Source organism: Leptonychotes weddellii, chromosome 12 (assembly GCF_054177405.1).
Source record: "Leptonychotes weddellii isolate Sample4059 chromosome 12, ASM5417740v2, whole genome shotgun sequence".
Classification (NCBI taxonomy): domain Eukaryota; kingdom Metazoa; phylum Chordata; class Mammalia; order Carnivora; family Phocidae; genus Leptonychotes; species Leptonychotes weddellii.
Genome location: NC_138380.1, coordinates 37,134,297 through 37,157,356, shown reverse-complemented (window position 1 = coordinate 37,157,356; position 23,060 = coordinate 37,134,297). Strand labels below are relative to the sequence as shown.

The 23,060-nt window shown below is 42.9% G+C and overlaps 1 protein-coding gene across 4 annotated transcripts in view; it reads right to left on the bottom strand.

The window, feature by feature from the left end:
* Positions 1–23,060, bottom strand: part of AOAH (acyloxyacyl hydrolase) — a 156,732-nt gene that overhangs the window by 61,247 nt on the left and 72,425 nt on the right. For all 4 annotated transcript variants that reach the window (XM_081800267.1, XM_081800269.1, XM_081800268.1 and 1 more), the window contains 5 exons: positions 21,730–21,790; positions 20,600–20,670; positions 19,700–19,748; positions 18,415–18,463; positions 16,452–16,546 (listed from right to left, as the gene is read on the bottom strand). In XM_081800267.1, the coding sequence (XP_081656393.1) occupies positions 16,452–16,546; positions 18,415–18,463; positions 19,700–19,748; positions 20,600–20,670; positions 21,730–21,790 (325 nt within the window). The remainder of the gene's footprint in view (positions 1–16,451; positions 16,547–18,414; positions 18,464–19,699; positions 19,749–20,599; positions 20,671–21,729; positions 21,791–23,060) is intronic.

The following is a 23,060-nucleotide window of genomic DNA, read 5'->3' as shown; positions in this document are numbered from 1 at the left end:
CTAGCAAAAAGAGAATGTTTAAGTCATATCACATTAAACACTAAAAGCCTTATTCATGCAACATTATACTTTCAGGCATTTAAGGCAGGAAAGATGCAAATTAAGATTTCCCTCATCAATTCCTGCTTATTCCTCGTGAGCATTTATGTTCTCAGGAAACTCGCCTTAAATGTACCTTAAATGTACATATGTGGAAAGACTTAATATTTACCAAGAAAAATTTCCCCAATTTGTAAAGAGCATCAGAAACTCAATGAGCACTAAGTCAACTACAGCATTGCTTCAGATTATCTTCTGATTTTATCAATGATATAAAATGTTTTTATGTCATAATTGGCATGTATATACTATTTTTGTGTAATATTTTCACATTATTCTGTGTGTGTGTGTGTGTGCATTGAGAAAGCCCACTGGTTCTCATTTTTAACGCATATTCAGTAAACATAATACTTTAGATTTGAGTATATTTTAAGCCCTAACTTCAACAGGCAACTTACATTTGGGTTTCTTAAAACCATCTTCAGTGAGAGAAAAGAGAGTAATGGTATCAATCACACATTCATCTGGTCGTGCCAATCTTCCAGCGATAAAGGGAATATTCTTGATGCTTTTATTTCACTGTCTCCATTTCAGCCCTCCCTATCCAGCAATGCTGTGGACAACTTGCACAGTACATTCCCTTTTCCAATACTGTTAACTGGGTTAGATCTAAGTTGTTTATTTTCAAATAATAGAAAGTCACTTGGAAGACTCTGCAGCTAACTTCCTTTGGAAAAAGACACGAAAAATATCATCCTCAGTTAAATGAGTATTTTAAAATTTATTTCCCAGGAACTAAACTCTCAAAGCAGACAGGTTTTGTTGTTTTACTCAAAGAAGAAAACAGCTCTTAGGTTGGTCTTTTGATAATGGAGCAAGAATCCGAAGGCCTGGGAATCAGAGGACAGCTCTCTGTTTAGTTTTGGGACGCGGAGAGTCTACCCGCGCTCTTGGTCTGCCACTACTTCATCTGTCCTGCAGGTGGCGTAGATGAGGCTGTCCTCCTGCTTTCGGCCTTTCCATCCCAAAGGCTCACTGTAGGACTTCCCACCTTCTGCTTGTCTCTCAATCTCATCACCCCCACCTCTCCTCCTCTTATCGCCGCTACTACCTTAGCGCCTTTCCTTATAGGAATACCAAGTCATGAAACTTTAAGTGCCCTCCTGGACGCTCACATAAACTTTCTTGCTCTGGTCCTATTCCTTTAGGCTTTGGTATGTGAATTAGTCCTGTAAGTGAATGTCTATCCATTCATGATGCTTGCATGTCCTATGTTTCCCAGATAGCTTTTGCACTGTAGGCCAGAGTAGGGAAGGGAACGAATAATGAATTCCCCTTATGTGCCAGGCACTGGGATGGGAAACTTAAACACGCTGTTTAACTTCACCAAACATCTCTGTGAGGCAGGGATTCGTCTTTTTCCTTCCTTCCTCTCTCCCTTCTGCAAACACTTTTTGAGCAACTACCATGTATCAGATGCTGGATACTACCTCTCAAAAAAAGAATGAGTACCCAGGCCTCAACCTACTCGGATATACTGAAAAAGCCCCTTTTATGGTGGCACCTCCTGTCACTGGTTCTGGGTCACAGAGGAGTCTGTATTTTCCGGGCAGAAACTGGGCAGTGCGGGACCCAGGAAAACTATGGCAAACAGAACTCAGAGGGAGTTTGGGTGACTTGCCAACGTCACAGAACTGGTAATAGGGGGCTGGGATTTGCACCCAGATCCTGGTGGGACTAGGAAGGGAGAGGCTTGGAGCAGGCCAGAGTTCTAACAACGTAGGCTTTCAGTAACCCATTTATATCTGTCCTTGCTTTTCCCCTAAGCTGCCAAATCTCACGAAATCACAAACTTGGCTAAGCTGGGTCTACCAGTTGCTGAAAATGAGGCTTCCTGGGTGTCTACTGAATGGATGGTCTCTTGGATACTGCTTTGGGTGAAAAGTTCAGAAATCTACAGGTAACTGAGGAGTGGCTGCCATCTTTTCCTCTCTGTTTCTCTTATATGGAAGCCATACATTACTTATGAGGAGTATAGAATGAATATTTTTGGGATACATACTGAAACGATATGTGACCCTACACAGACACCTACATACACACCCCACTCACATATTCCCAGAGCCTGTTCTATCCTCACATCTGCTGGGGAAAGGCAGCCACAGAGCACAACACGCACTGCTGATCCGGAGGTTTATCTTCCAGTGTGGCCTGGCAGATGAAGCTCCGGGAGAGCGGGGAAAGTGTATTTCATCTGTTTTCTGCCTCTGCAATCTCAGACTTAACTCAGTCAGGCAGCATCATTCACATAAGCTAACGCTTTGATATAGACAACTTCAAGAATGCAATTTAACTCCGAGTTTGATTCATCAACTTTAGAATCCCATATGCAGTGAAGTGAGTCTCCTATTGAGGCCCCTGTGGCCTTATAATTCATTAAACATACAGAGAAAGAGAGACACGGAGAGAAGGATAGAAGCACAGAGAGAGAGAGAGAGAGTCAGAGACAAGAGAGAGAGAGACAGAGAGAAACACATCAATGCCAGCCCATGCCAGGCACTCTGTTGACCATCGTACCAGGCAGCCACAAGTTACTCCTTTGTGGAGCTCACAGGCTAGAAAATAAAGACTTCCCAGCTGGGTAACCTTGAAGACTTGATTTAACTCTTCTGTATCTCAGTTTCCTTGTCTGTACAATGGACTAATCATAGCACCTCTCTCATCAGGTGGTTGAGAGGACTGGAAAGGACAATCCATTCATAGAGTTCAGAATTGTCAGTGTTCAATGAACGTTAGCTGTTAGCAGGATTGATAGGGAAGTCCAGAGTGCTAGAAGGGACACCTATCCCATGTGTGGGGGTCAGGGAAGGAATCTTGAAAGAAACATTATCCCATGTGAGTCCTGTGAGGTTACTAAGAGGGAGCCAGGCAAAGAGGGGCAGGGGAGAAAAGAGTTAAAGTGTTGGCAATACCATATGCAAAATGCCAAGGCTGATTCATATTATGTACAAGGAAGACCAACAAAGTCTCCCTCATACAAACCCAAACAGCCAGGATGCCAGTTATCTACCGCTCTATCTGTTGTCATGACCAGTAACAGTAACTGCTCAGCTCCTGGGATGATGCCTATTGAAGGCACATTTAGACTTCAGCTAGCGCTAAATAAATAATTTTCAGGGAAAAGGTATAGCATTTCATCTTTGATCCTATGCCAGTCCAAAACCTTATGGGGCAGTGAAGAAATAGTCAAACATTTCTAGCAAAATGTGACCAGTAAATATAAAGAGGACAGAATGGCAGGCAACAATCTTTCATCATTTTGCCTGCATATATCTCTTTTTATTTATTTTTTCACCTTGTCAGCTCCTCTTAGTCTCTTTCCCCTTTTCTTTTATTTATTATTTAAGCTCTAACCCCATGATTTATTTATTCAATGAATGAGTTGAGAGATGCATTTATCTAACTGCCCCATATCAAATGAAAATGCATCATGCAGTTGGATTTCTTCCACAGAATTCAATTCCTTCCATCATTACTTCCAGAGTGATTGAAGAACTATACCCAAATTCATAAAACTGAGAAAATAAGAGTTTAAAGTGTCCCGCTGTTATGCAGAAATAATCACAACTCAATTCTTTCATGGAGCCAGTGAAACAAATTCTTTAACAAACAGAAAAAATAACTCTTCTAAGGGACAGGAACAGGCAATGAGGCATCCATATCAAATTATAAAAGTCCCCCCTTCAGATACCTCCATTTGATTTTGTAAAGGTTTGGTCATTTCTGAAGCAACCAGGCTTCCATTTGTCTGGGATGGGGTAGTTCTCCCTTTTTGAGAGGTAACATCCAACATTAGACTCTAGAAGCCCAAAGTCCATAGCCAAGCTATAGAGAGGAGAACAGGAGAAGCCATCACGGGGACTCCTCATGACCAGGCCAGAACTGGGCTGTCACTCCCCACTATCTCACTCACAAAAACGATCTCATTTTCTTCCTCTCCCCTCTTTCACCTTCTACCAAGAAGCTGTCACAAACCCTTGCTGCTTCTAGCCTTCCAACTTGCACGTAGGATGGCCCTGGGTTACCACCACAGACTTTGGCCAGTGTCCCTGCCTTCTCACTCTCCCCCTACCATCTTCAGCAATGTATTCCAGAATCTTGTGGGGAGTTTCTTGAAGATATGGATCCTGTTTGGGCAGATTTGTGGTGGAGTCTTAGAATCCTTATTTTTAATAAGTGCCCAAAATGGCTACGACGATGGGCCAGGTTTGGGAAATGCTGCTCTACGAGCTACTGTAGCTATTCAGTATCCTCCTCCACACTGCACCACCCACTGCCCCAACCTCTTCTCACACCCCACTCAGATACCTGTGGGCCACTCAGACCTCCAGGTCTGTCACAAGCTCTTCTTCCTACTCCACTGTCTTTACTGATCAATTGCTGTTCATTGGTCAAGGGTTAGCTAAATCCTGACTTCTTGGACTGGCCCACCCTCCCTCTGTAAGGGGCTCTCCTCCAGCTCTCATCACACCCTGCGCATGTCTAGCTAATTACACCTGACATGCCAGCACTAGGGCAGAGTAGGCAAACTTCTTCTGTAAAGGGCAGATAGTAAATATTTTAGGTTTTGCGGGCCATTTGGTTTCTGTTATGACTGCCATTGTAGTGGAAAAGCAGCCACTGACAATATGTAAATGAATGCGCATGCTGTGTTTCATTAAAACTTTATTTACAAAAAAAAAAAGTGAAGGGCCACATTTGGTTCAAGAGCCATAATATGCTGACTTCTGCTTTAGGGTCTGACAGAATCAGGTTTGTATCTGGGCTCCATGTTTAACTGCATTATCTTGGGTTAGTTAACCTCTCTAAGTCTTCATTTCTTCATCTATAAAATATACCTAATAATGGAGTCATTTCAGTATGAAAGGAGATAATGCTAAGTATAATGCCTGGCATTTGGTAAACACATGGTAATATTTGCTTAATGTTATAAGACAAGAGTTTACTTGTCTATCTTCCCAAGTAGACTTTAAGCTCCTTGAGGCTAGAGACTCCTTTTCATGTATAGGGCCCCAATTGTCCACCCTCATCTCTTTTCTCTGCCTTTAATAGAACTCCCACATTGTTCTTTGGGCACATGGCTGCCCAACCAGGGACTGACCATACTTCCCAGCCTCTGGTGGAGCCTGGTGTGGCCATGTGACTAGGTTCTGCACAGTGAGGTGTGTGAGAGAGTAATGTGTGCCACCTCTGAGTCAGATTCTCCCAGGGGATGTGTGTGTCCCACCGGGCCCTTTTTCTTTCCTATAGGAGGGAGGTGGCAAAAGCTGGAGCAACTCCCTTGGACTCAGAGGTGGAAGCTGCATGTTGAGGATGGTCTGGCTGTCTTGCCGGCCATGGACTGCTTTTCTCTGGATTATTATATGAAAGGAAAACACATTTGCATCTTAAGTCACTGAATTTTGGGATTCTTTGTTACAGCAGCTGAGCCTATACCCTGCTTGATTAATAACTAGTCTTTTAAGAAAGGCTCTACCCTTCTACCTGCTCTACTTGCTGGCTCACAACTATGTTACCAACATGAGAACATGACCTCTTTGCTCCTTATTGATCTATTTTCCTTTGGGCTCTTTAGCAATCAGTCTTTACATTCTTGGCTCAGTGTTGCTGTCCTTAATCTGTCTGGACTCTTTGGACCTTGTATTTCAGAATGCTTCCCTTGATTTTCCTCTAGGGCTTATGGTTTAGCTCACACCTCTGACCAATCTGCTAGCCAATACCTTGAGTAGAAAATCCCCAGGAAATCATTCTGAAACCTGGCATTTGGCAAGGGCTGGGCTGGGCAATCTCTATTCTTATTACCCCAAGGAGTGGCATGGAGGGAATTAGCTGAATGAGCTAATGAATGAATGGGGTGTAGCAATCAATTCCAACCATCCCAAATTATTTCTAAATGCCAGAATTTTCCTCTTTCCACATCCCCACTGATTCGAGATTCTAGATGTTTTTCCTGTGATGAGTTAGTTCCCTGAGACCCATTTCACGGTTGAGGAGCTTGAGGGAGAGCGAAGCAAAGTGGTAAATATAATTAACTAGAGGGCAAGAGATTGCATTGAGTCTTAGCAGCACGCTGGCTTGCACAGGTGCTTATGGACTCATGCTGCCTCTCTCTGAGGAAATCTCCATCTCATGTGCTGGGAGAGCAGGCATGTGGGCTGGCTAATTATAAATGCTTTTCAGAAGTATGGAGCTTCAAATAATTTCCTCTTGTAGTTTTTCACAACAATGAGTGTTCGGCTTTTTAATTCTTGCAGAAGCTATTGAGGGCTAAGATCACAAACGTTTTCGGAAGAATGAGCCTGCAAGAACACCCTACTCTGCTGGCAGGTAAGAGACCCAGATGCTCACCTTGAGCAGGAAGGCCTGTGCCCATGAACAGGGAATGGGAATGGGAATTGAACATTCTGTCTCTTGTGACCTGATAGCCGCTGGAGGAAAGGATTCACTGACATGAACATAACTCTTTCTGACCGAATAAATGAGAAGTAACTAGGATTGAGGCTTCTCTTTTCACCACTTTGCATCCTTAATCTGCCAGCCTGCAAGACGTCTGAGGAGCAGAAAATGTAATTTTGTCCAATTTTACTGAACTATGACCTTTCCTCGTCTGGAAAAACAATAATAAAGTACTCTAACCCTTAAATATTTCTGGAGTCGACATGAAGTTAGCCGAGGTAGGATTTTCATATTTTACGTGCACCATGAAAATCAGCCTTTATGCTTGATGGAAGCTCTATGCTCATTGTTAAATCCAGAGAGCAGGAAGTAGGCAGGTTAGGGAGAGCCAAGGTGCAAGCTTTGATTCTGCCCGGGCTGTCTGGGGGCTAATAAAGGGCAGCCAAACTTGATCTGTACACTCATCTCAAAGAAAGGAATGAAGCACACGTGGGCTTGAAAGACTGGAGCCGCTGTTCTCTTGGGTGAATATGCATTTTCTGCAGCCAGATTAAGGATTCATTTTGTCCTTGACACAGTACGGAATTCAGTCTGTGCCTACTTACCCTACAGACAACAGCCTGCTGGGGGTCGTGCTAAGATTTTATAATAGTACAGGCAGCAGCCTTCGCTAGCAAAATAAACATTTGGGAAATTGTATTTCAGAATCTCGTCTCCCTCCTCTCTCCCCTAGCCCCAACGCATCATGCAATTCTGGTTCAGTGAAATGCAGCATTTAATATTTTGGAAATAATTTTCGAACAGATGGGGAAGAGGCAGGAGGGCAGCGTCTATCGCTGGCCTTGATGATCTCTCTGCCTCCTTTTCTTTCTCAACAAAACATCTCAAGCAGTGATTGTTTTTCCTTTGAAAGAGAAAAAAACACATGAAAGTGTTTTCAAATTTGCTTGTTGTTTTGCTTTGCAATCTTTCGAAGCTGAGATCTTTCATGTGGCATGGGAAGCTCATTCTGAGTCTAAGGACTACAGATATCTTGGAGAGAAGGGAGGCTTGTTTAAGGAGGGAGGGGGCAAAAACCTTTTTCTGCCCCCAGTGGAATGAGACTTAGAACCTTTGTTTCTCTGGAACCAGGAGGGTGATTCTTCACACTCTTTATTGAACTACAAATATCTTTCCAGATGAACACACTACTAATCTAATTAGCTGTAAACAGGCCTCCCGGGTGCCACACTGCTTAACGAGCGGGTGGCAAGAAGGGGAGAGAGGAAGAGGCTGCGGCAGGAAAGACACCCAAGACTGTGGAGTCCTTTTCCATAGGCGCAGTCGGGATGGGGTGATGCATTTGCAGGAGTGTTTTCTGTTTTATAGGGAGACAAAGGCCAAGAAATGTTGAGTATTCTCATAAAGGGCAGAATGGCCTATTATGAAACGAGTCATTGATTTTCTTCGGCACTCCCGTCTCTTTCCAGACGATATGACAGATGACTTGGCGCAGCCAATGCAGAGCACCAAACACGCTGCGGGGTCCTGAAGGGTCTGTTGACCGTTGACCGTACCTATTCGCACTGTCAGTCCCCGAGAGAGGCCCCCGCAGCCAGGTGTTTACTACGGTTGCTACATGAACCCAGAGTCCGTGGAGGGATTGCAAGGTGGGGCCAGGGGCCAGTGGGTACTCCCTAGTGCCACAGTCAGGGCTACAGAATCCAAACTCAGAACCTCTGGCACCCAAACCCCTCAGAGAAAGGTCCAGAGGCTTCATTTTTAAAGATGATTCCTGGGAGTTCGCCCTCTTCTGGTCATTTTGGGGAGGCTTCCTCAAAGGCAGCTGAGAAGGGAATGATTTGGCATTTGGTGAACAGCAGCCTTGGGGGGGACTCTAAGGGTGAGACAGGTCCCAGGGTAAAAGGACATAAAGGGATGAGGCTCTAATGGGCCAAGATGGTGCAGCCAGGCAGGCCTCCCATTCCACTGATTGCCTCTGGGCTCCGTCTCTGCTCCATAGAAGGGGCGTGGACTCTAAAAACTACAATTCCCAGACTCCTCTGTGTCCCCCAGCCAATGGGAGGAGCAGGTGGGAGAGGAGCCCGTGGGAGGAGGAGAGGAACAATTTTCTGGGTTCCAGCGGAGGTCAGCAGCCTCTAGCAGCCTCCAGCAGCCTTCAGCCTTCTGCCTCCTTTGCTACTTCTGGCTCATTTCCACATCCCACAGTGGTTCCAGTAGCAGCTGGTCTGTGTGCCCTTGGCAGTCAGTATAGGCTCTGCCAAGGTCAAGCATCAGCCTTGACCCCTTGCTTTAGCTTCTGATAAAACCCCATCTTCCTTTTTGTTCCCTAGCCCTAGCGTCAGCAATGATTAATCTCTTCAGAAACTCCCTTTTAGTTCTAATACCTATGTAATCAGTTACTTGTATTAAATCCAACACTGTGTAGTCAATCTCCTGTATTAAATCCCCTCTGTTGGAATGCTTTTATTTTCCTGATTGGTCCCTGCTAAATGTTGACTCTGACACTGACTAGAAAACCAGTTTAAAAGGGGTTCCACCTGCTGAATTAGCCAAAATGTTGGGGGTTCTCTTCCTTTGTGGTGACATTACTAAAAGGTTTTCAAATAGTAGATCCCATGGGCAGAGGGATGACTGAGGACACACAGCCTGGCAGAGTGAGCATTCTCAGGGACACTCTCTTGGGGAACCTCACATATGCTCTGGAACTCTTGGGTTGAGAGGCTAGTCCACCCTATGCTGATGGCTTCCTATTTTGCCCTAAAACATTCTATCTTAGAGTACCTCTTTTCTGGCATTTCTAGACATAAACAATTTTGGAAACTACACTGTGGTACTCCACAACCACATCTTCCTTTTGTAAATCCTCAAAGTTTGGACATTAGAGGCAACAGGAAAACTCTGTGACAGTGGTTCTCAAAATAGGGTCTGGGGACCCCTAGAGATCTTTGAGACCCTCACAGATTATGAGGTCACTATTTTCATCATAATTCTAAGACTTGATTTACCTTTTTCATTTGCCTTTTTATTTCACTCATGAGGGTACAATGTAATTTTCAAGAGGCTACCTACATGTATATTAAAACAGATTGAAGAGGGAAGCAGGTATGGAGATCCAGCTGTCTTTAGCCAGATATCAAAGAGATTCACAACAATGGAAAAGAAAACTACTCTTCTAACTTGTTTTTTTGTTTGTTTTGGAAAATAAAGTTATATGTCATAAAAATGTTATTTGTATTGATTGTTTCTTATTGTTATAGTCAAATGAATTAAGGAATAATTCAGGGCTGAGGCTTCTGACCACAGGGGGTGGTGGGTGGAAGGAGAAGAGGTATAATCAGAAGTGATTCTTCTGGCTGGGCAGATGTCCAAAGCTGGCTCTCTCTAATGGGGGCTCTGAGAGGCCCTGCTGGGAACATGTGACTAATTTTGCAGGTGCAGTTGGTGCATTTTCTTCACCCCGTCTAGTCTTTAATTTTCATGCTCCAGCCTCTGGTCATCTGGAGTTTACCCTCCATAGTGAAGTCATCTCCAGACAATCTTTTCCAGGATTTGTAATGATCCAAGCTGGCTCTCCCTTCCTGGGGTATATGTCTTTGCCCCCAGGAGACACATTCCTTCTTTCCTCAGTCACATTATTCACACCCTTACATTATTCACAAGAGTGTCGGACACCAGCCCCTGTGACTCCAGTCTCTGGAGACACCCATCCAAGTCTGCTAGTGGTCATCTACTCTGGGAGGGAAGCATGTCCACCCTTCCCCCAAGGGGAGACCTGAGGCCCCCTGACATGCTGACACCAGCCATTCCCTGCCTCAACTCTTAGACCTTTGAGGTGGGCATTCAGCTACAGGTTGCAGAAACGATTTTCACTCCCTTCTTGTGCATGTCCTGCTGAAGTCCTTCTAATATTTGACAGCAGAATGTGGGAATAGTTGGCCCACATTGTCCTGGGGCCTCAGTTGAAAGTTAGGTAGAAATAAATAGTCCATTTTTAAATATCCTCTTGTAAAATCATCCCAAATTTCTGATGAGATAGCTATAATTATTTATATTTTTTTAGATGAGGAAATTAAGTTCAGAGAGGATCAGTAAGTGGCTAAGTTAGTATTTGAACCCAGGTCTGCTTCAAAGTCCAAGATTATTTTATATAGAGATAATTTAGGGGCTGGAAACTCCCCTCTGGGCACTACTCTTGACTCATGGTGTCAGTTCCATACATGGCTCTCATGCTCTCAGTCGGGCGGCCATACATCCCAATTTGTCTGGGCCAGTCTAAGTTAATGCCTATTATCCTCATATAATTACCAGTAGTGATCCCTCTTTTCTCAGGTTTGGACAACGAATTATAAGTTCACCGTAACTATTGGGAGTCAGGGGTATGGTGCAGAAGAACCAGAGGCACCAGAAGTTTCTTACGGGGACAGACTCTTCCAGTAAGCGAGACTCTTCCAAAAGCTGGCTTCAACCCCTGCAGGGAAGATCAGCATGAGGGGGGTGAAGTTGGTGAGGCTGCCTCTCCAGATGCGGGGATACCCTCACAGCCCTGGAGTAAGCCCAGCTGGGCGGGAGATCTGGCTCAGGGAGGCTGATCTCTTCAGGAACTGGCTGTAAAGTCCACAGGGTGGGAAGGGTATGAGAAAAATACATGTCCACTGTTCCTTCTAGATAACTTCTGAGTTTGTCCACTTCTTTTTTTCCCACTGTACTCTTCCAGTTTAGGGCACTTTCACTAGAAGATAAACTCCTAGTTGGTCTACTTTCCTGTTTTTCCTTCCAATCCATCCTGCCACTGAAATCAGGGTGATATTTCTAAAATTCAAATATGACTGCTGCTATTTCTCAGTTTAAAACCCCTTGGCAGCTTCCTATTGCCTTCAGGATAAACTCTGAATTCCTTAATGTGGCTTCAAGGGCCCTTGAGATCTGGCTCCTATGCACCTTTCTAGACTCTTCTCATACCTTCTCCAGTTTGTGCTCTATGAACATCAATTCAGCCACACTAGACTTCTTCTCAGAATGCTGAACCCTCTTACTTGTGAGCCTTTGTGTGTGCTCTTTCAGCTGCTAGGACACATCTTCCTGTGAGGACCAGACTGCCTGAACTCCTTCTTTCCTTGAGTTTGGGGAATGCATATGCATTGATGCAGCAGCTCTGGAATTTGCTTGTCCCCATTTCCCCATAAGGCCTGAAGCCTTCTGAAGACCTGGTTCCTTCCATTCCCTTTACCCCTGTGTCATTCACTCCTATCACAGGGCTTCGTACACAGTAGGTCCCAGGTTAGTACTTGGCGATATTTTGTTTACTTGCCACAAGCATTAAAGCCAAACAGTCAAGACATGAGACATCAGAGCTCAACATCCGTCATGGATGTCTGCTAGGCATTGTAATCATACATAGGCTGACTCCCTGTGCAAATGAAGAGATTCTATAGGTTATATGTTTGAAAATGAGAATTTTTTTTTTTAAGGAGTATGATCCATAGTAGCCCAGAAATGAATCAGCTTAATATCCAGTCATGGCCAGATGGTTTAGTAGATTATGGCTTATATTATATACTGAAAAGGATACTATAGAACACTGACAAATATAATGAATATAAAGACTAAGTAGCAATGTGGAAAAATGATTATAATTAGTGCCAATTGAAAAAAAGGAGAATGGCCTGTTGCATACTTGCTACTCTTGTGACTAAATAATGTGTATGTGTGTGTGTTATGCATAGTGGGGGTGGAGTTCTGGGAAAGAGTGGAAAAACACAGAGAAAAGTTCAAGATGATGGGGATTTTTTTTTTTACCTCTCAAAATTGGTTCTAACATTGACTTCATATCTTTTTTTCCCTCAATAAGAAGAATATTAATATTTTAAAACTAATCTGATACTCCAAAATGTTAAAATGATTCTCCTTGGGTGGTAGGATTTAGGAGAATTTTAATGATTTCTTAATAATTTCTGTATTGCTTATTTTTCTCCATTGAATATTTAACATTTATAATTAGATAAAAACAATACTGCAAATATTTACTTTCTTCCCTCTCTCACTTTGGGCAGATATACTTGCTTCCCCATTGATCTTGGGCATGGCCGTGTCACTTGCTTTGGCCAATGCATTGATGGTGGACATGATGCAGCAAATGTATTTGTGGGGGGGCCTTGTCCTCTTGCACTTCCACCATTACCATGAAAGGAATACTTTTTGGATAGATTGCCCAACCAAGAAAAATGAGACACATGGAACAGACCTAGACCCAACCTTTAGCTTGGAGCCAAGACCAACAGAGTCCAGCCTAAATAGCTGATCCTAGATAGCCCACAGATGTGTGAGTGAGAAGAAATGGGAATTGTTTTACGTCACTGAGACTTGGGGTGGTTTGTACAGCATTATTTTGATAATAACTTTGTGATAAATCTTCATTTTCAATGCTAACTTTCTAGGCAAAATATTTCTCTTTTATTCTTGTTTCATCTTCCATCTTATAAATGGTATAACACAGAAGTGGTCCAGGCTTGGAGTGACTGGATTGATTTGTAGCTTGGAGAAGCATGTTAACCTGGAGAGACCTTTTAAGAACACTAGAACATCAAAGGCTTGAAATAGGTGACAAAATGACACTAAAACTGTGGTGATGTCCCTACCACCAACAGCATTATTAACATGTTGGTGAGATTCATGAATCCCAACTACCATTATGCCCAATTTGGCTTCCACATCAACTCTATGTTATTGCCATTCTTGTGGTCATTTCTCCGGACTACAATTCACTGCCAAAAAGTGACAGGGGGGTGGGGTGGGAAATACAGGTTTCCCTGGCTATCTAAACACAGAGTGTTCTGAAAGTTTGAATTAGGCCACTTTGCTTTTCTGAAAGACCTACATTAGTCTGGTAACAGCTTTTTTTTTGTAAAAGTGAACATCTTCTTTAGATTTCTTTTAGTTGGCAAGAAAAGGGGATGAATATAGGTCTTCTGTAAAAGCAAAGTGGCATTAAAACAAACTTTCAGAAACCAGGGGATACCTGTAACCCAAACCCAAACCAACAATGCCGAGCTGCAGTATCTCACTTAATTTGTTGTTGCAAATAGCAGATTAAAAAATGTTACAATTCAAATTCCAACTGTCAGGACTTCAGGATGGGACCAGCTGCTGGGCTAGTTTCTCAGTGGATCTTTCTCTTTCTCAGAGATTTAGCACCCTGCCGAGTGAGCTGCTCTGGTGCTCTGGTGAGAGTTTGTGAGAGGCCATTCTCTCTGGGAGAAACCTAAAGTGACACCCTTCACCTCAGCCTCTAGAGGCCCAGGTGTGGGATAAGAAGGACAAGCACAAGGACATGGACCAGCCTGGCTAGCTGCCACCACTGCACTGCATGAGCTGTGTGTCAATCTACTTTTTGTCTGGTTTGAATCCAGCATAGTGTCCAAAGCATGTTCACAGCCCTTAGATCATGAAACACATGGCCTTGCCTGAGATTGTTCCTACCATCATTTACAGAGTTTCTGGGTAGGTGGCTTGTTCAAGATGACAATGAAAGGAAGTGATTCTTTCACTTGTTAGCTGTGTGACCTTAGGCAGTCTACTCAACTTCTCTGGGTATCTGTACAGCGAAGCTATGTTGCAATAACACCTACCTCGGAGGGTTTTTATAAATATTAAGAAAAGCAGTGCTTTGGTGTTTTTTAGCTATTGGCTCAAAACAAAACAAAAAGACCCCCTAAATCTTGGATTACAATATTTTGGTACATACATAGTACAAATTCACTGAAGAAAAATAAGAGAAAATGTTACCCAGTGTTCTACAATCCAAACATACCAGTGTTAACGTACTGATCCATAACCTTCCTATTATTTTCTTTGCTTGCACACACAGATGCCCTTATATATTCACAAACCTGGTTCATACATATTATTTTATAAACTATTCTTGCCCCCTAACAAGTTATTATTAATAAATTTCTTGCTAAGAAATATGTCTACAACATGTGTATTAGTGGTAGCATAACATTTCATTTTATGGATATAATATATTTTTACATGTCTAATCCCTGGTTTTTTTAATTTTTAATTTCTTTTCTAATTTTTGCTCTTATAAGTAACTCTTTGATGAATATTCATGTACATAGAATCTTGAGCAAATGACTGATCAGTTTTAGAGGTAAACTTCCAGATGCAGAATTATTAAAACCACAAACATTTTCATGCCACTTTATATATATTGTCAAATTGACTTTTAGAGAAGTTCTAACAAGTTAAACACTCTTGGTGGTGAAAGAACATGTCCATATTTTTGCTGAAACTAGGCCTTTATCACTTTTTAAACTTTATCTGTTTGACAGATGATAAATGATATTCCATTGTTGTTTTAATTTGTATTTCTTTGATTACTATTAAAGATGAAACTGTGTTTATATTTATTAGTTATGTTCTTTATTAAATTAAAAAAATTATTATTGACATGCAGGAACTGTTATTAGGGGATTTAAATATTGCCTTATATGTTATAAATATTGTTCTCTTTTTTCATTTGTCTTTTAACTTTATAGATTTTTTGACATTGTGTACATTTGAAAATGTTATATAATGAAATCTAGTAATATTTGAATATTTGGAATAGTAATCTGGAATACTTCTTAAAATAATCTTTCTCAGGAGGGCGTAAGTCTGTTATGTTTTCTGAATCTTTGAAAAACTGAGAATAAGTCTCTGGGGCCCTCATGTAAGAACAAAAATATCTTGGCAGTCTAAGCACTTTTGACACACAATCCTCAAAATCCTGTAGAGGCCATTCCACTATTTTCTGAAAGTTAGCATTGAGAGGTAAGTCTGATGCCAAAAGGGTTTTTCCTCCTAGTAAGTATGCTGGGGTTTTTTTGTTGTTGTTGGGCAGAATGACTGCAAGATTTTTCTCTATATTTGGAATTAAAAAAAAAAAAAAGGAAAACATGGTAAACAGTCTATTTTACACTTGGACCTGGTGCTCAGGGCGGGTTTGGGATTGAAGACAAGGATTCCCTCAACTCAAGAGAATTATCTTTTATTGTTGATTTGGTCACCACTTCCTCTCTGCCTAATGTGTTGTCTTTTCTGGGTTTTCTATTCAATCTCCAGAATCCATCCTGCATGCCTCTTCTCTGAGTTCCAGAAACTCCCCAGCTGGAGAACTGCTTTGCTCATCTTCTTTTTTGCATTGCTAACTTGCTTGTCAGTGTTTCCACTGGATTTTCACATCAGTTGATTATTGTTCTTTCTCCCCAAAGTAGTCTTTCCCGATGTCAGATTGCTCCTTTTTCATGGGTACAACCTCCTGTCGACTATTGTTGAGAACCTGAATTTAATATTTTACAAAATGCCACTCTGTCTCCTACAGCAAGCTTTTTTTTTTTTTTCCAAAAAAGTACTTTTCTTTTGAGATCATGAGCATTTTTTATATGTCCAGATGTTTCCCTGCTTGCTCATCTTTACAAAGGGAAGTCTATATCTGTTCAGTTTTGGGACTTGGGATAGGTTCAGTTGGAGTGTTTAGGTATATGTTCAATTTCTCTAGTCTGAGAAGAAGGGATCAAGGAAGAATTTATAATTCTGGTATAATTCCTGATTTCTCTGGATCAGAGTTTCAGGGTTCTTGGAGAGGGAGAAGGGAACCACGCCCGAGGTGGCCATATGACAAGCTTCCCCATTGTGTCCAAGTCTCCTTTCCACCTGGCAGGGGCACTATCCCCCTTCTCTAATGGACAGGATGGTTCTTGTGATGAGCCTGTTGCCACAATGCCCTCACATTTCTTATCACATTGTTTGAAATGAATTGAGCTGAAATGGCTGTGGATGTGCCTCTTATAACAGATTTTGCTGAGGAGGGAAATTTGCACCTGTTTGGAGTTGGCACCGCATTTAGAGAGAGCAAGGGGGGACCAAACACAAAGGCCGGCACATCCGGGATAATTACTGCCAAAATTACTTACCAAAGACATCTGTGAAGCTGTGATCCATTCGGGAGAGATGTGAAAATGAGCCCCAGCTGAGTCTCCCAGCAAAATGATTCCCCTGGGCTGTGAACCTGGGTGGCACAATTTATTTGCATTATTTATACACTCAAGTAGTTTGGAGCCTCCAGATTGGGTGGTTAGGAGAGTAGATACCCTGGTGTGTATTCCATGCACAGAGCGTCATAACAGTGATACATTGCCACTTTTCAAGTGCTGGGGAGTGAGGGAGATCACATTTAGGAGCTGAATGAGATTTCTAGGCCATCAAAACTGCTAGCTAAGCTGTACAGATGCAGGTGTGTTTCCTCGCTCAGCATAAAACAAACTGCCGTGCAACCTCATGAGTGAGTGATGGATGAATCAATGAATCAAAACTTTTTCTGAACTCAGAAATATGCCTTAAGTTTTGGTTTTGGAAATCACTCTCTTGAATTCTGTTATAATTCACTTTAAGAATTTGTGATCTCATGGAGCAATTTTGACTTTTCAAAGATGTTATGGTCTTTTAAAGCCCTTAATCCATACACACAAAAGCCCTGGGTGGACAATTTTGGCTGATTAATGGGAGATGAACATGAAGGTCTCTGCAAAGCCCTATCTGGAGGTTAGGAATCACTTAATCTGCCTCTGAGGCCCAATTACACAATTCATTTATCCATGGGTGATGCATGTACTCTTCTAAATCCCTTAAGATCCTGGAAGAATCAACTGATGCCTCCCAGAGACAGAGAGGGGCACCTCTTTCCCCTAGCCTCAAGTCACCCAAGTCATGCTGGAGGACAGTCTAGCCTCATTTCAGTGGCTCCCTATCCTGGGCCTCTGTGACAGTTAGCACTTGGCCACATACATGGAGATGGAGAAGGCCCAGGACATCCAGGAGGGGTTGGGATGGGGCAAGTCCAAGAGGCTTCCCATGATGATCCTAGATCCTCATACCAGGATTTTTCACTAGATCTGAGTTTGTTTATTTATTTATTTATCAGTCATTTTTTCATTCATTCTTTTATTCATCCAACAAGCATTTCTAAACTGCATACCTATGCACTGCACTGGATCTGTGCATTTTCTACTCCCCTCCTACCCCTCTGAGAGTTTAAAGACAATTAGACTAAGTTGATTGAAGGCATGGACTGTATCACATCTGCCCAGGACAACTCAGAGCCAAGTATAGCCCTTGGTACATAATAGGAACAGGCATTTAGGAAATATCTGTCAAATGAATGAATGAATGAATGACTGAAATGCTTTTCAGAGTTAGGGAAAATACTGCCTAAACGTAAAAAGTGATGCTACCAGAGGGTCTTGCCTGAGACCCTTTGGGTATCACCAGGCACATATTTTCAGTAGTATGTGGGTGATCATAGGTTTCTCCTAACAGCAGTGGCAGCTCAGATGTTCTGTGGCGTTTGGGCATGTAGAATACAGAGCTTTTGCTCAGCGATTTTTGGGAACTCCCAATGGCTATAACTTGGAGGTCTCCCTCAAGTCACCCAGATGTGAATCTTTAGCCCAGTTGCCTGCCGCAGGGACTCAGTCAGGACAAGCCCAGATGTCTGACCTTGTCGGGTATTGAGAAGGACACGGAGAAAGAGGAAACAAGAGCACCTCTATTTGTTTTCCTATTTGGAGAAGTGCTAGGTTTCCATTACCTTGCGCTCTCCCCTGCTGCCTTTTCTGGCATTCTCAATCAAGTTTCCAATCCCCACATAAAGGAGGCAGTAAGACAAATTCAGTGTTGCTTTTTCTAGGTTCTGCCTCCATTTTCTACAGGCTTTTTCATGCCTTTTTCTGATTTTTCATGAAAATAAATGGAAATCATTCAACTTTAAGCTGTAGCATCAGGCACTTCCTCACTTGGATGGTCTGTTCTCTTCAATCTGACTCAGACTAGAAAAGAGGGTCCCTATTGTGATAAGCACATGAACTCTATAATTCGTACCTTCACAGAACTTCTTCTCATACGGAATTCCATCTTTTGGATCAACACCCTTTAAAAGAGAAATGATGGAGATGAGCGGTTTGTTTTTAAATGTATGAGACACATACACTGAGGCCTTCCCTAATGGCTTTAAAAGTACAAAGGCAAGTCAGTGGATAAAACCCATTAAAGTCTTTTGAGCCCTTAATTCAACATAGCAACACTTTGTGTAAGTGAGTTGGGCTTTACGGAGCTGGGGCAGGAATAAGGGGAGATCCAGAAGCCCAACCATCTGGTCCAGAGAATGCAGGGCGGTGTCTGGAGTGCTGCCAGTGTCCCCATGAGGGGGCGCTGTGGGCCCACTGAGTTACAGGGACACGAGGTCAGAGTGTGTTCCTCAGTCTCCGAGCTGGGGAGCTGTAAGAGCCCTCACATCTCCACTCCCTAAGGACTGATGCTTCCAGACCAGCGATGCTCAACAGGGCTCATTTCCCCCCACCCCTACCCCAAGGGACATTTGGCAAAGTCCAGAGACATTTTTGGTTGTGACAACAGGGGGAGGGGGAGTGACTGGCATCAAGTAGGTAGAGGCCAGGGATGCTGCTGCACATCCTACAATTTCCAAGGGACCTGAATTTCCAAGACTCCAGGAATTTGTTGGGATTTCTTCCATTGTTCTAATTAACTATTTACTTTCATACTTGATTTTGCCTTTGTAATTTGGTATTCTTTTTCTTCAGGAGGACCCTCAAATCATATATTAGCTCAAGACCCCACAAAACGTGGGTCTGCTACCACTGTTGTGTTTGGTTGGGCTTTAGTCCCTTTCTCTTCCTGAAAGCTGCAAACCTGTTGTTCATGGAGAGCTGGAGCTCCAGCATTAAATGCCTTGAGATGTAGATAAAGGGATAACTACAGGGTAATTTCCACCCTGCCTGACTAGCTTTATGGAATAGAAAGAAAATGGCGGCCGTGAAGAGGTGGGAGCAAGAGGTTTGCTCCAACAGCTGTCTGGGTCGCTGTAAAACTTCGCTAACAGCACTCTTCATTTAATTTCGCCTGATTCACCACAGAATAAAGGGGTTAGATGCGGGTGACTTCAAGGGGCTGTGACTAACAGACCCTCAACTCTCATTACATCCCTACCATCTATCATGTGAGATCAGAGTCTTTACCCCTCTTCCAATTTGCAGAAAAAGGGTGCTTTCATCTGTCGTCTTCTTCCGCAGGACTGACTAAAGCAAATAGGCTTTTAAGGAGGGCAGAACGTCAGAGAACGGGGCTAGATTTGAATCTAGTTGCTTACCCAAATGCCATTACAGTTTGAATCCTCGTGTATATCCCAGTTGTCTGGCCTAAGAAGAAAACACCAACATTGGTTTTTAGCATATACTTCTTGCCCCGTGAATGTTAGCTGAATGAATGAATGAATGAACAAGTGTTGTATGAAGTGTCATTGATGGACAGGATGTTCTTCAAGGAGGAGTGCCACTCATGACTGTCAATGGCACACAGAAGCCTCCACTGGCCTCTGCCATTATCTCAGCTTTGGATATTTTCTGGGCACCATGGACTAATTCCAGTGGCCTCTATTCACGGACTGTATTGTGGAATGGTGCTGGTGAGCAGAGTGAATGAATCTGTAGCCCACTTTATTTAGATAGGTGAGGCCATTACAATTACGCTCTACACTCCCAAACATCTGGTATTCTGAATGCTGCGGCCCTGCAGTCATGGCTAAGATGAAGGTTGGCATATCCATTTTCTGAAGTCCGAGATGTGGCTGGCCGAACATCAGCCCGGGACTAAAATATGACATGCGGTCCACTCACGGGAGCCCCGTGCTCACTCCTCACTCAGTCCTGCATGTAGGCCTCGTGCAGGAGGCTGGACACAAGTCCACCGTAACCTGGGGACTCGTGTGTTCCTCTCACTAGACTGGAAGCTCCGCGAGGGGAGGCCCCACTTCCATTTTGTTAACCGCCGACACGAGGCAGAGTGCTTGGCAATGAGCAAGTGCTCCATGAGCGTTTCCTGGACAAATGATGAATGAATGCTGTTCTTTCTTCACTGAGCTTTACTTCAGTGGGGACACGGAGGTCCCTTCTCTCTTTAAGTACCAATCCCCTAGGCTGGGGTTGGAATGATGCCTCCTACCTGCTTTTGAGAAGGTAATTGCCCAAGTCAGCGATGAGCAGAGACGTACCTTCTGCCCGGGTATGCCATCTTGTTGCTGTCATTGCAGTCTCTCCCTCGCCAGGTGTAGCCCCTCAGCGTCTGGAATTGAAGAGCACACACAGGAAGGTTCATTTCCGCCCCTTGTTATCCACAAGGAAGGGCAGTCAGAGCTGTCCCAGGGGTACTGACATGCGTAATTCTTAATTCCAATACAATCCAGGAACACTAGAGATTACTAAGAAACTTAAGATTAATATGCTGAGTCATGCAGTGTGAGGTAAAATGTAATAGAGTCCCAGAGCCAATGCCAGGTGGTAGTGTGTGTGCATGTGAGTGTGTGCATATGTGCTGTTGGGTGTGTGCCTGTACGTGGGTGCACGGGAGTGTATGCATGTGAGTGTGTAGGTATGTGGGCATGTGTGTACTCACAGGTGTGGTCATGTGCATGCATACTGTACGTATGTGTGTGTGTGTGTGTGTGTACACTTCCACAAATGTTCCTGAACTCTCTGAACTTTATTAGTCATCAATCTTCTTAGCCTCCAAAACAATTGGTTTATTTGGTCAAATGATTACTCATTGTATTGGATAATTTAAAAGTCTCTAGCAAAACTGGCTAATTATGTGGATTTATTATATGACTGAACTGTCTTGATCCTAGATTTGAAAGAATCAAGAGTCATGATAATATCAAACAATGTTTTTATTTCCCCCATTCCTAGGTTGAATATCTGAGATCCCACCAACTTTGGGGAGTTACATCTGCCACTTGCTTGTTTGATTTTGCAGAGAACATCCTGACATCTTACTGCTCTAAATCAAACATGTGCATCCACATAAACACAACACACACACTCTAAAAGTAGGTTTAAGAATTTCCAAAATAATTCTCAACACCTTCAGATAACTGAAATACCCAGCTGGGAATGGCTTCAGGAAACAAAAACAGTCTCGGCCTAAAGACCCACTCTGACGGTTCGTGTATTATGAAGATGCCAAAAAGTCCATAAAAATCATGGAATGGTGTATTATCAAATTATTAATACATTCAAATGGAATGTATTAATCTTTAGTGAGTCTTGTGTCACTAAAGGAAAGATATTTGTAGAAAGCGATGCAATATTTAGTGAGCATCTGGTTACTCTTAACAATACTTACTGGGAAAATGCTGTATTTGTCTGAATCTCCATCTTTGAATGGCACAGAATTTTCTATAGCTCTAGAAAAAAGAAAACAAAACAGCTGGTGAGCTAAGAAAAAAAAAGAAACTGTGTTTGTGAAAACAAACAGAGACATTTCAGATACAGCTATGTTGAGTATATGTGATAGAAGTCCATTCTAAAAATAAAATGAAGCGCCTCCACAGTATGGAAGAGTGCCAGCCAAACTTTGCCAATCTCTGCTCTCCACCTAATTAGAACTATTTTCTCTCTGATATTAATCTGGCCCATATGGGGAAGTGAAATAATCACATCAACATTTTAGAGAACATAGGATATTGATGTTGAGATGCCCAGAAAAGAAGGAGACTGCATTTTTGGTCCAATGAACTCAGCACTACAGATTGAATTTGTGCCATTTTACACATTCTGTGATGGAAGTCTTTTCTTAAAATCTACTCTTTTAAACCACTAACTCTAAGAATCTTGAGGCACTTGAGCTGGCAACGTTCATTCCCATTCATGAGCCTGGAAAACCAAAGACTCGGATGTGACTGATGACCAAGCAAATACATGCTAAAGCCACAGACCCCTCCCTCAAGGGAGGCTCTCTCCCTGTGTCCTCACTATCAAACTTTCCCCAGCTCCTGCATGGCAAACACTGCTTTCCCTCTAAGAAACTCTCTTATGGGGTAGCAGTCCAGTGCCATCATATGGCAGGTTGAGGCTATTTTCAGAGCCTAGAATGTAGAGAGTAACATGAACCTTTACAGGATTTATTAAATGGTCTTTTGAATCAAGAGCATTCCAGCAGCTGTGAGAGCCTCAAGGCAAATGGATTCAATAAGAGCCAGCATGGAGCCTAACTGGTGTCTCGGAGCCTGTCTTACTAACTCTGGGATGGTGGACCCCCCAGAAGTCTAGGTAATAAGCTTCTCCGGGGATGGCCTCTCCTATAAAACTAGGTAGTTTCCCCCCATGTACATATTTGACCGCTTGGACAACCAGTGTAGTTTTCTAGGTGAGAAAAGGAGGTAAGACACACACACACACACACACACACAGGGTACAGACCCAAACAATTATATTTTCAGCCTGGAAAAGGTGCTAGGTGAAAGGTCCCATCTAGTACTCCAAAGCTATCCCCCACCCTTGCCATCCTGAGGATGGGAGTTTGAAGGAACAATGATGGGGGTTTGTCTCTAGAACTGGAAAGTGAGTTCATTAAATTAATGAACAAATGAAGCAGATGAATTAATGAACAGATGAAGCAAATTAATAAGCCCATGAAGATCTGCTTGTTTTAAAGGCTCAAAGTAACTAACCCAA